The sequence below is a fragment of the Mirounga angustirostris genome, unplaced genomic scaffold, assembly GCF_029215605.1.
Source record: "Mirounga angustirostris isolate CCGP_5_RB_7025 unplaced genomic scaffold, mMirAng1.0.hap1 SCAF_4, whole genome shotgun sequence".
NCBI lineage: Eukaryota > Metazoa > Chordata > Mammalia > Carnivora > Phocidae > Mirounga > Mirounga angustirostris.
In genome coordinates this window covers 183,746,539-183,760,316 of record NW_026991712.1, presented here as the reverse complement: position 1 = coordinate 183,760,316, position 13,778 = coordinate 183,746,539, and the positions used below count along the sequence as shown (strand labels likewise).

General features: G+C 47.9%; 1 protein-coding gene across 1 annotated transcript in view; it reads left to right on the top strand.

Moving 5' to 3' along the window:
• The first annotated feature begins 551 nt into the window (after nt 1-551).
• The window catches only part of CA6 (carbonic anhydrase 6), a 28,818-nt gene continuing 15,591 nt past the window's right edge, over nt 552-13,778 (top strand). Inside the window, exons 1-4 of the mRNA XM_064587567.1 lie at nt 552-630; nt 2,606-2,785; nt 9,539-9,687; nt 10,351-10,443. Coding sequence (XP_064443637.1) covers nt 552-630; nt 2,606-2,785; nt 9,539-9,687; nt 10,351-10,443 — 501 coding nt within the window. The remainder of the gene's footprint in view (nt 631-2,605; nt 2,786-9,538; nt 9,688-10,350; nt 10,444-13,778) is intronic.

Genomic DNA, 13,778 nt, shown 5'->3' with positions numbered 1-13,778 from the left:
GTGCCCAAGCCCAGGGGGCCAGGCCATCTCCCAGGACAGCCCAGGTCTGCAGGGGCAGCCCGTGTGGACTGCTGAGATGGGCAGGAAATAGCAAGCCAAATCCAGCTAGGGCTTCCAGGCCCCCAGGGACGGCCTCACCCACTCTCAGAGTCCCCGCTTGCTGGGAGCAAGGGCACAGGAAGTGTCATTGTCCCGGGAAATCTTCCCCATCCTGATTCTCTGCCTTGGGCCTTTGCCCTGTCCTGTCGCCACTCATCCACAAAGCGCGCACTGTGTGGTCCTTCAAGTGAGTTTTCATAAGGTAGGGCACAGAACAATCCAGACCGTGGGCGCAGGGCCCAAGGCGGTGACGCCAGTGGGGCTCGGACGAGTGCGCCACCCGGCCCCGCCACCCGAGTCACAAGGACCTTGTGGGAAGGTGTTATTGTTTTAGTGGGTGCAGCTGAGGGTGGGTCAGTCGGTGAGACTCGGTAAATTGTTGTTTACAGTTTCTGAGCTTTTAAAAGAAGAGTGCGGCCCGAGAATCGGCGTGATTCCAGACCCGCGGCACCATGAGGGCTTCGGCCCCGCTGCTGGCCCTGCTCCTGCTGGGGGCCCGGGCCCAGCACAGTTCCGAGTGGACCTACTCAGGTAAGCCCCCACCCCAGGGGCTGCGCCTTTCCTCGTTACCCTCACCCCTGCTGGGCCTGCCCTCCCTGCCTCCGGAGAGCGCACTGACCTCAGACCCCTGATCGGGACAAGGCGAGTCTGCTCTCCTTCCCCAGACCCCCGCTGCCCCAGCCGGGGTTTCTGCTTTAGAACCTTCTCTGGCCACGGTGCTGGCTGGGAGCCCACCTGCCGCCTCTGACTGCGAAGCCCTTTGCTTTCCCCGGCTCTGCAGGTGGAGGAGGAGGTTGCTAGAAAGGGCTTCCTGCCATCTCACAGAGGGTGTGTGGGTTTGTGAGAGCTTTCTTCTTGGAGAGTTCATGGTCTGAGGTTTACCCAGAACATCCCGACTTGCCGAGAACCCGGCGACTTTGCATGGCCCCTGGACTGCCGTCTCCCAGTGGCCATGATCCTGCTGAGGCCCAGAGCTGCACATCTGGACCCGAGTCACCCCTCCCACGGGGCGATGAAGAGAGCTCCTGCCCCTGCCCCCCTTTTCCTGCACTGCACCCAGGGATGGGGCTCTGGAGGACCCTCAGGGCAGCTGGCTGACCCACTCTCCACATGGCGCCCCCCAGCTTTGGACACCAGGGGAAGCATACATTCAGGGTGGATGGATGTCCTGTTAAGTCAAGGCAACAGAATTAGGGACATCATGGGAGGCTCAGAGAGTCCAGCGTCAGAGGGCAGGGGCCCCCAGCTCTGACCAAGCGCCCCGCTCTGGAGCAGAGGAGGCCATGTGCGGCCAGTGCCACGGAGGCCCTGGGCCTCTGCTTCGTGTGGCTTGTTGGTACTCGGGATGGTTCAGACGGGTAAGCGAGAGAGAGCGAATTCCAACAGTCAGGACTTGTCCTTTCCAGGCTCAGCCCAGCCTCTGAGACTGCGGGCCTTCTGGAAAGCCACAGGGCCCAGGGAACACTCGGGCGGGCGGGGGGTGGGGGTGGGGGCGGGCAGCTACTTCAAAGGCCTTTCAGGAATATTTGAGAAACCCACACCACTGCCATAGGGACACAGGCCAAAGCCTCTGGATCCATGCAGGGGGCTGTGCTCGGGGCCTCTGGCCTTGATCCTGGCATTCCACCTCTGGGAAAGAATTGTTTAAATATTGGTTTGTAGTATTAAATCAAGAAGAGCAGAGAAATAAAAAATTGACTTTTCTGTTGATTGCAAAACCAAGCAGCTGTGACGGGCCCCAATACAAACATCTTCCTTAAAACAAGCCATGCACTTGCCATGCAGCTACCCCCTAATGGGGGAGAGAGCTTGGGTCCTCCACTGCGAAGGGGTGGGCCTGTTAATACGACTAGCTTTCCTCCTTCTCTCCCTAGAATTATTGCCCACCTTAAAAAAGAGACATTTCCTTAATTTGATTTTTTTCAGCTAATCACTTTGGTCATCTTTGAACCTGATGCTTCCCTTTCTTGCCCTGAATCCACAGGTGAAGGCACCCAGGTGGTCTCTACCCTACTGGGACCCAATGAAAGGGCTGGAGCAAGTAAACAGGTTGGGGGGGGGGGTCCTGCAGTTGGGGAGGGGACTGCAAGATTGTTGGGGAAGGGGAAGAAAAACTGTGCCCTTAGGAGGAAACGGGGACAGGACCCCTGAGAGTAACACAGCAATGCCAAGCCCCAAGGAGCCTTCCAGTGCATTTATCAGCACATTCCCATTCCAGGGGAAAACTAAAGCTGTATATTAAAGACCTTCGTTGTTTTCCAAACGCCGACTGTTCTCGGCGACAGAGACAGCAACAGGGGAGTCTGGAATCCGTGTCAAAGCCCCTGAGACGCCAGCTTCCACAGAGCGGACTTTGACAGTGTCCTTCCCGCCTCCTTCTGGGGGTCAGGCTCTGTTTTCCAGAAGGCAGACCTCTGGCCTTGATCCTGGCCTCCCGCTGGGCAGACCCTGCTGAGAGCTAACTGCCCCCGAACTCTGACCCCCCCTTGGCTCTCTCCTGTCACAGAGGGGGCACTGGACGAAGCGCACTGGCCAAGGGAGTACCCCACCTGTGGGGGGACGAGACAGTCACCCATCGACCTGCAGAGGAGAAAGGTTCAGTACAACCCGTCGCTGAAGGCTCTGAACCTGTCAGGCTACGAGGTCCCGGCGGGCGAGTTCCCCATGGTCAACAACGGCCACACAGGTAAGGGGCAGGCGGCAGGACGCTGTCCACGGGCGCTCAGCAGTGGCGGCAGGTGCCGGGTAACAGAGGGGCATGCGGGGGACGCAGAGCGCAGGTTGGGAGCTGCAGGCCCCAGGCAGGCGGTGGCCTCCACCCCAAGCTGCGTGGGAGGGTCTCTGTCCTTGGCCTCAATTCCTGGCTGGCTACTTCCTTCTGCGCATTAACCTCTCCCCAGCTCAGTCTGACCCAGCCAGCATGCAATCCAGCTGACCGAGGCCCTGACCCGCCTGCCATCTGTGATCTGTGCCCTGCTCTGACTTTTCCATATTTTCTGTATTGAGTCTGATTGGCTCAAAATGCCTGACAGGCGGGCCCAGTATTTCTCAAAGGTTTTTTTTATTTATTTGTTTGACACAGAGAGGGAGCACAAGCAGGGGGAGGGGCAGGCAGAAGGGGAGGGGCAGGCAGAGGGAGAGGGAGAAGCAGGCTCCCCACTTGATCCCAGGATCCTGGGATTATGACCTGAACCGAAGTTCACTCAGACATTTAATCGACTGAGTTCTCAGCGCCCTCAAAGGTTTTGCAAAGAGGCTCTTGAGGTCTTGAATTAGGTCTTCTTCTAGGAAGGGGGTGGAGGCCAGATAGGAAAAGGCTGACCTGGGTCTTGGAGACCCCCCCGCCCTGCCTTTAGAAGTCTGGACTGGACAACTGGAAAATCCATGCTTTATGTTTACTGAACACACTTCTGAGTTTTCCAAGTGGGCCCATCTCCTCCGAGCTTCATGATACCTCCCACCCCTGGCAGGGGGCGTTGTTTAGGCTGGAGGCCAGGGGCCTCGGGAGGCTGAAGGACTTAAGGTCACACAGTCTCTGGTGGCTGAGCCGGACCCAGGCCCCTCCCCTCATGTCTGATTCCTCAACCACGTCCTCCTTGGACACCCCCCCACTTCCACCCGGGCTGGGCCGATTTACTGCCCACCCACAGAGGTGCATGGGGGTCATAGGACTTAGATCTCCCATGTGCACAAGTGAGAAGATAAAACCAGTTGCCCTTAATGGAGCTGGTGGACACAGGAGAGTGAAGATCTATAAAAGGCCTCAGGCACACGTGGCCTAGATCCCTGAACTCCACAAATAATTCATGAAAGCCTGATTTTATCATTAATGTCAAACTCCTGTTTCCAAAGTTGCTCCCTGAAGCCTCCAGCAGGTTGGCAGGTTGGAGCTTCCCCTGCTCTCCTTGCCCTCAAGGAAGAAGGGCCAAAGGTGGCAGCTGAAGGCAGGGGAGAAGCTTGGTTGACCCCACCAGGACAGGCAGCCAGAAGTATCGAAGGATTGAAAACCCCCACTGGTAACATGGGCTGTTTGTGTTGCATGTCTGCTTGGTAGGGTTTTGTGCTGGGGACCCAGGAGAGGGGAGGTGTTAGGAAGATCCCAGCTTCCCCGGGGAAGGCGGGGGGTGGGGGTGGGGGACGAAGCTTACAGCAGCTCCCTCCTCCCAGTCTGGAAAGGGCCCTGGACCTTCCTCTTATGGGCTGTACTGGGCTCTCTGAAGGCTGGAAGCCAAAGGTCCCCAATCTACCCTACATCATATCAAACATATTGGAATGCACTCAAACAGCTCCCATTACTTATATTTTTTTGATGTCAAGGATTTTGAAAGATTTTTAGAACTCTACAATTGGCTTTACATTGTCAGCAAGCTCCGAACTTTAAGAATTCTACTGAAGGAAAAAACACCACTACCTTAATCAACAAATTTTCAAATCTGATAACATTTTGGTGAATAAGTTTAACAATAAAGTTGATATGATATAAACATTTATTAATTTTTATTTTGCAGGGTTCTTTCTAGATCTTGGAACCTAAGATATAAATGTATATATGTATTTATATATACGTATTTTTAATTGACTTCATTTTTTAGGGCAGTTTTAGGTTCATAGCAAAATTAAGAGGAAAGTACAGAGATTTCTCATACACCCTCTGCCCCCACATACATTGTCCCCCCATTATCACTCACCAGAATGGTATGGTTTTTTAAAAAGATTTTATTTGTTTATTTATTTATTTAGCGAGTGAGCAGGGGGAGGGGCAGAGGGAGAGGGAGAACGAATCTCAAGCAGACTCTGTGCTGAGCAGGGAGCCCCACACACGGGGCTCCATCCTATGACCTGAACTGAAATCAAGAGCCAGTTGCTTAACCGACTGAGCCACCCAGGCGCCCCCAGGATAGTACATTTTTTTATTTTTTTTTACCACGGATGAACCTACCTTGACACAACAAAATCACCAAAAGTCCAGAGTTTGCCTTAAGGGTTGCTCTATGTATTCTATGGGTTTGAGCAAATGTAGAATGACACTATTCATCATTACAGTATCATACGGAGTATTTTCACGGTCTTAATTATCCCCTGTGCTCCGCCTGTTCATCTCTCCCCCCACTGCCATCCCGGCAGCCACTGATCCTTCTACTGTCTCCATAGTTTTGACTTTTCCAGAATGTCACAGAGTTGGAATCATACAGCATGTAGCCTTTTCAGATTGGCTTCTTTCACTTAGTAACGCACTTAGGGTTCCTCCATGTCCTTTCATGGCTTGATAGCGCATTTCTTTTTAGCATTGAATAATATTCCATTGTCTGGATAGCCCACAGTTTATCCATTCACCTACTGAATGGCATCTTGGCTGCTTTCAAGTTCATAATTCAGCAATTATGAATAAAGCTGTCATAGACATCCAGGTGCAGAATTTTGTGTGGACGTAAGTTTTCAGCTCCATTGGGTAAAGACCAAGGAGCATGATTACTGAGCTGCATTTGGTGTTGTCCGTGTTCTGGATTTTGGCCATTCTGATAGGTATGCTGTGCTATCTCACTATTGTTGATTTGCATTTCCCTGATGACATACAATGTGGAGTCTCTTTTCACATGCTTATTTGCCATCTGTATATCTTTGGTGAGGCATCTGCTAAGGTCTCTGGCCCATTTTTTAATTAGGTTGGTTGTTTTCTTATTGTTGAGTGTTAAAGGGTTCTTTGTATATTTTTGCTAGGAGTCCTTTATCAGGTGTGTCTTTTGCAAATATTTTCTCCTAGCCTGAGTTTTACCTTCAAAGTCTCCTCATAGTGTCTTCTACAGAATAGAAGTTTTTATTTATTTTTTTAAAGATTTTATTTATTTGAGAGAGGGAGAGAGCACAAGCAGGTGGAGGGGCAGAGGGAGAGGGAGAAGCAGACGCCCCGCTGAGCTGGGAGCCCGGCGCGGAGCTCGATCCCAGGACCCTGAGATCACAACCTGAGCCGAAGGCAGATGCTTAACCAACCGAACCACCCAGGCGCCCCTTACAGAATAGAAGTTTTTAATTGCAATGGAGTCTAGCTCGTCAATTACTTATCTCATGGATACTGTATTTGGTGTTATGTCTAAAAAGGCATCACCACGCTCATGGTCATCTAGGTTTTCTCCTATGTTCTATTCTAGGAATTTTATAGTTTTGCATTTTACATTTAGGTCTGTGGTGCATTTTGAGTTAATTTTGGTGACGGGTGTGAGGTCTGTGTCTAGACTGGTTTCTTTCCACGTGGATGTCCAGTTGTTCCAGCGCCATTTGGTGAAGACTCCATTGTAGTGTCTTTGTTCCTTTGCTAGAGATCAGTTGAGTATATTTATGTGGGTCTATTTCTGGGCTCTCTGTTCGGTTCCATTGACCTATTTATCTCTTCTTTTGCTGATACTACATTGTATTGATTATTGTCACTTAATAGTAAGTCTTCAGGCCAGGTAGTGCCAGTCCTCCAGCTTTGTTCTTTTCAATATTGTGTTGGCTATTCTGGGTCTTTTGCTGCTCCATATAAACTTCAGAACCAGTTTGTTGATATCCACAAAATAACTTGCTGGAATTTTGCTTGCATTGACTCTATAGACCCCCTCTCGTGCTCTCTGTCTCTCATTCTCTCAAATAAATAAATAAAATCTTTTAAAAAAAAATTCTACTTTATGTTTACATTTTTAGGCACCCATTTTCTATTATTAGATCCAACAGATATAAAATTATATTTCAGTAAAAAGAAATTGAAAACATAGTTTGGTATTGAGACAAACTTAAATTGCTACCAAGGTTTCCAAAACTTCTTCTCAATTTCCCTATTTAGGTGTGGACTAGTAACAGTGGGTGGACCAGTACTCATTGATTAATATATGTATTTTTTATCCCCCACAATATATATTCATAGGCTCCAGAAAAGCTTACAGGCCTGAGACATTGGCCTCTACAGGTCGGTGGGAGAAACAACACTGTTCTCTTAGTAGGTACTATTAGCTAGTCCATTTCTTAGGCTCCTTGAAAGGATCTCTCATTCACCCTTCTATCTCCGTACCTGGCACAGAGCCAGACATGGGTCAGATGCACTTACGTGTGAGAGGATAAATCCCCAAGTAGATGCCCATGAGTGATGTAGGCTTCTCAGCAGGTTTCCATCTCTGAAGGCTGAGGGAGCAAGGCTGGTTTTGTCTTTAATAAACAAGAACAAACAAAAACAAAAACAAAACAAAAAACCACTTTCATTTTGAAATAGTTTTAGACTAGAAAAACAGCAAAAATAGTACAGAGTTCCCACATACCCTTCTCCCACTTCTAATATTAACATCCTATAACTTTACTACCTTGATAATACAACACGATCGACTACTTCACAGACCCATGTGAATTTCATCACGTTCCCACAGATGTCCTCTCTGTGGACCTCATCCGGGATCCCACAATCCATGGAGCTCTCCCATCTCCTTAGTCTCCTCCAACCGCGGTCAGTTCCTCCATGGTTCTTTGACCCTCACGACCTTGACGCTTCGCTGTCATTTTCTCGGGCACAGAAAATGCTTAAATCACGTGGTTCTTCTGGCTTGAAAAGAGCTTGAAGAACTTAGTTTCAAACAAAGAGGAGCACCTTCTGCTAACAGTTAAATCAATGTTCAGAATCTGGGAGGCTCAGCAAGTTCACCTTTGGGGACAGGTATTTGGCTTCACCTTTCCAAAGGCACGGTAACATGCTCTGAAGTAACATGCTGCCATTTTTCAATCCAGCCCGTGCAATCCTGTCGATAAAACTTGAGGGACAAAACACTCTGTCTGCAGGGAATTATATTTGGGGGAAACATCCCCGTCAGGAGTTTTGTCATTGCGCACGTGGGGCTAACTGTCCAATTAGAAAGTTCTGGTCTGGTGTTCTGCTTTCCAATCTCTTGGCAGAGATGACTCGGCATATCTTCTTTTAAAGGCTTTTCCATTTTTTTTTTTTCCTATGAACATTGATTTGGAGGCTGGCTGCATTTTAAGCACTAAATAAATACAAAGCTCTGCCAAAGAACATGTTAAACTCTTTGGGGTCAGATTCCTATTTTATAAGCATATGAACTTAATCACAGCTCGCTGCTGCTTTTGACAAATTGGAAGGGAAGAAGGGGACATTATGGATAGATATCAAATCCCTAACACTAACTCTTTAAGAAAGCCTGCTTGTTTATAATCCTCTTTGATGACTTTAAATAGAAAGACCTGGCTAACAGCATAGATGCTGCTTGTCCCTGTCCCAGTCCTAAATTATGTACATCCTCATAGATCTTTTTCTTCATCACTCTCTGCTGTCACCCTCCTGTGTCTCCCTTTGGCCTGGCTCATTCCAAAACTTAGCGGTGTCTCTGAGGCCTGAGCCAGTGAAGGGAACAACTGTAGCTAGGTGACCAGAGTGACCTCCCTGGGGCCAATCTGTAGGGCACAGGGCAGGAGGAGGAAGTGGGATGAGTGGTCCATTTTCCCGTCGGCAAGAACTTAACACTTGAACGCATCCACTGATAAGAATGTCAAGTTAAACCCCAGGCCAGGGGTTTGTGCGTTTCCCAATTTGCTGTAGAATTTGGTCTCTAGTCTTCTGAAGACAGGTGGAGGCCTGTAATACAGGTGACATCCTATCCCGGCCACACACCGCTCTTGGCCTGGTCTGACCCCCCCCCCCCCCACCTCTGCGCCTCTGAGCAATCTTTCCACCTTCCCAGGTTGGCTTCCTTGTCCAGAAAATAAAAGCACTGAAGCCTGCAGGGATGCTCCCTTTTATGGAATGGAGTTGGCTGTTCGTTGGGCTATTTCTTTTATTTATTTATTGTTTTTTTAAAAAGATTTTATTTATTTATTTGAGAGAGAGAGAGAGAGAAAGCATGTGGGGGGGGGGCCGAGGGAGAAGCAGGCTCCACGCTGAGCAGGGAGCTCAGTTGGGCTATTTCTGAAAGGCTACCCAGGATGACTGTATTAAACACCTCAACTTGGCCTCATAAACAGTACTCTGGGAGTAAAAGTCATCAAACTAGTCCCAAGAGGTCCCCAACCCCTTCCTATTCCTATGCTGTGGGCAAATTACAAAATTGGCCAGAAGTGGAGAGTGCAATTCTGGGGCACACCCACTGGCCATATTTTTTATGGCACCCTCCTTCCCTAGGGCTGACAAGCTGGCCCTGCCACTCCGTGGTCCTGTCCCAGACCTCCGGTTCTGGGTAGGAGGGCGTGTGCCCTGACATGGGTGCCTGCCCAGCCCGGCTCTCCCATCCTGTCCTGTGTGCCAGTCACATCCTCCCCATGGGCGACCCTGCTTATGGTGTTCTAAGCCAGTGTAGTCCTGGCTTGCACCAGAAGTGGGCAGGGGAGCAGGGGAGCTGCCTGGCCGGTAGACCTGACCCAGCCATACCCATCGGCCCCACTTGCAGCCCTCGCTCATTTTCTCTCCCAGTGCAGATCAGCCTGCCCCCGAGCATGCGCATGACGGCCAGCGATGGCACCCAGTACATAGCGGAGCAGCTGCACTTCCACTGGGGTGGCGCGTCCTCCGAGATCAGTGGCTCCGAGCATACCATCGACGGGATCAGATTTGTGGCTGAGGTACTTTGAGGACCCCGGCCAGGTCCTCTTTCCTCTTTCAAGTCTCACAGTCACTTTCCTTATGAAAACAGCCACAGAGACTGCATGATGACAGTCAAGTCACCCTAAGGTTGTTTTTTTTTTTTCATTCATTCACAACTATTTATTGATCCCTGCTATGTGCCAGGGGTTCAAGCAGGGTCCCCGCTCTCACAAAATGCACAGCAAGGCAGGAGTTTACAGCCCATAGAATGGGGCAAGCCCTCTTTGATTTCAGCTGAATTTCTATGTGTTAGATTTTCAGGGTTCTCTCTCTTGCATAGATCTGTCCTCAGGATGACCATGGTTTACAGTGTCCTCCAGAGCAAGGTGACTCATGCCCACTCTGGGAGACCCCAGGAGAACCCAGTGGCCTCATCTGAGCCCTCCGGACACTGCCAGATATTCTGCCTGGAGGGAGGTGGGGTCAGGGAAATGCCTTTGAATTGCCATCTCCCCAGAATCCCACTCATGCTCTTTCCATTCTTAGAGGACTTTCTGGTCTTGATAGATCTCATACCCAGAAAGAAAGAGGTCGGAGTTGTTTAGGAGGGACAGCATCTTTCTTTTCATTCTTCCCTGGGAACCTGAAGCATTTGAAGTCTGTATGGACTGCCCTTGACTTACTCTTTCTTGCTCCCACAGATTCACATCGTTCACTACAATTCTAAATACAAGAGCTACGATATAGCCCAGAGTGAACCGGATGGTTTGGCTGTGCTCGCAGCCCTTGTTGAGGTAGGCTGAAACAACACATGTGAAGTCATAGATTGGTGTCCAAAGTATCAAGTGTAGACAAAGGGTCTTCCTCCCTGTCCCTCCTCATCTGTGTCTGAGCTCACCGTTCTTGAAAAAACTCTGACTCAGTGAAGCCCTTGCTCCCAGTCACTGGGTTCCTTCTGTGTCACCAATCTTGGAGACCTTGGATAAGTATGACAACTGACTTAAAAGAGCTAGGATCACAGCATGGTTGACCAAACATAAACCAGCCTGAGGGCAAGGGGAAGCCAGATAAAGTGAACACCTCTGCTCTTCTCAGAAAGTCTGGAGGGCAGGACTTGTGGCTAGGTGGCAAGAAGTGGTCAATGAACTCAGTTTCCCCCAAACAAGCATTAAGTTGGATAAAATGGCCAAAAACCACTATATCCCTACTCTGGAAATGGACTAAAGGCAAACAACGCATTGAGGCATTTATTTATGAAAAGTGACTAGAATTTTGAGTAAGAACAATGGGGCTATTCCTATCCCCACTCCCTAGCTTGGTCAGCAAGGTAGTTTTACTGGGGCAGGCTGGACAGGAGAACGAGCAGCCTCACTGCCTGGGGGCAGGCAACTCACTTGATTTGGAGTGTGAGTTGAAAACTCATGCCCCAGGCTCTAACAGTAAAAGTAGTGGAAAGCAAAAGCTGAGGCTGACCTGATAACTGGCTGATCTCTGAATGTGCTTCTCAACTCACACACAAATCCATCAGCAGAGGGTGTGAATCTGATGGGCTTGAGGGGTTTGAACAACAACTTCTGCTAAAATCATTGACCGACCACAAAGCTATACTGACCCTAGGCAGTTCCTAGAGGGCTCTAGGAATCCAGGCTAAAAATAAGATTTAAGAACAGAGTGGAGACATCAGCTGGTGTACATGGCCAGGGAGACACATCCTGCAGATGAAGGCCAAGCAAATTATTAAACAGATACACAAACAAACAAACAAATTATCAGGACAATTTTAAAAAATCAGAGTTCATATTTACTGTCATATATTATTTAAATGTCCAGTTTCCAAAAAAAAAAAAAGTTGGGCATGCAAAGAAATAGGAAAATATGATCCATATTTAGGAGAAAAAATGTAGTCAACAGATAATGACTCTGAGTGGACTCAGTGATTAGCAGACAGGATTTTCAAACAACCATCATAAACGGGTTCAAGGAACTAAAATAAACTGTGTTCAAAGAATTAAAGGAAAGTATAATGACAATGACTAAAAAAAGGGAAATCTCAATAGAGAAACAGAAATGATAAAAATGCACCAAATGGAAAGTCTAGAGTTGAAGAGTTGAAAAATCATGACATGGTCTCAAAGCAGATATGAGGCAGCAGAAGAAGGAGTCAGTACTTTTGGAGAGAGATGAAAGAAATTATTCAATCTGAGGAACAAAGGAAAAAGATTGACGAAAAATAAACAAAGCCTTAGAGATTCACGGGAACAAGATCACACGGCCCAACATATACCTAATGGGAGTCTTGGAGAGGAAAAAAAGAAAGTGATAGAAAAAATATTGAAGAAACAGTGACCCCAAATTCCCCAAATGTGATGAAAAAAAAAAATTTACTAAACCAGGAAACTGAACAAAGCCCATGTCTGATCAGAGTCAAAGTCAAACTGTTGAAATCAACAAGAGAAAAAGGATTTTTTTTATAAATAGGGGACTGACAGTACAACTAATAGCCAACTTCTCATTAGAAACAAGTCATCGGAAGTCGGTGAAAAGACAGTCAGCCAGGAATCCTAATCCAACTAAACACCCTTCAACAATAAGGCGAAACAAAGGCATTCCCAGATAAAGAAAAACTGAGATAATTGCTAACAGATCTGTCTTGCAAGAAATATTACAGAAAATCCTTCTGGCTGAGAGGCAATGACAACAGACAGTAACTCAAATCCACAGAAAGAAATGAAGAATGCTGGAAATGGTAACTACAAAAGACTATGTACATATATTTTTGTCTTGTCTTTAAAAATTTTCTTTTAAAAAACCCATAGGATTGTTGAAAGCAATCATTATACCACTTATTGTTGGGTTTACGATATAGGCAGATGTAATGTCGATGACAAAAGTGGGAAAAAATAGAAATAGAGCTAGCTTGGAGCTAAGTTGCTATATTTTATGGGAATGAAGTTAGTATTAACCTGACGTAGGTTGTGATAAGTTGTAGATTGAACAGTAGTCCCCCCTTATCCGTGGTTTAACTTGGTTTTAGTTACCCTTGGTCAAGTGCAGCCCAGAAGCAGACGTTCCTTCTAGTGACGTATTCCAGGAGCCTAATGCTAGGTCACAGCGCCTACATCATTCACCTCCTTGCATAGGCATCACCTATCATTACGCGTCATCACAAGAAGAGTGAGTGCAGTACAATAAGATATTTTGAGAGAGAGAGACCACGTTCACATAACTTTTATTTCAGTATATTGTTATAATTGTTCTATTTGATTATTAGTTATTGTTGTTAGTCTCTTACTGCATCTAATTCATACACTGAACTTTATCACAGGTATGTATAGGAAAAAATGTGGTATTATATCTGGTTTGGTGTTACCTGTGGTTTCAGGCATCCCCTGGGGGTCCTGGAATGCCTTCCGTTCAGATAAGGGGGGACAGCTATAACCAGTAGAGCAACTACTAATAATTAAAAATGACTAAATGGGGGACACCTGGGCGGCTCAGTTGTTAAGCGTCTGCCTTCGGCTCAGGTCATGATCTCAGAGTCCTGGGATCGAGTCCCACATCGGGCTCCCTGCTCCTCGGGAAGCCTGCTTCTCCCTCTCCCGCTCCCCCTACTTGTGTTCCCTCTCTCGCTGTCTCTCTGTCAAATAAATTAGTAAAATCTAGGAAAAAAATGGCTAAATGGTACATGGAAAGTATTGGTTTCACACAGAAGGTGGAACAGAACAAAAATCCACGAGGCACCTAGCCAAACAAATAGCGAGCGACAGTCATAGATCCAAGAAATCGGAATTCATACACAGCGGAAAAAGAACTGGATCAATACCACTCACTGAAAAGAACCATTGAAAATTCACCTTTTTCCACCAAAAGCAATTTTTCTGACTTCTAAAGAGTCAACACTTACACAAAACAACGGTGACCCAACTGAGGGCAGAATTGGAGCAGTTTTGCCTTGGACAGAGGGTGTCCCCAGCTCAGTCACGAGTCCTGAGGATGAGGAAGGGGGCACATGAGACCAAGCCCCCCTGCCTGAGGTGAACCCTGCCCAGAGTCCCTGGGGGGTATGGTGACAGTGACTTTGGGCCAGGCCCTGAGGGCCTCGCCGGTCACCGCCGAGAAAGCTCTTTCC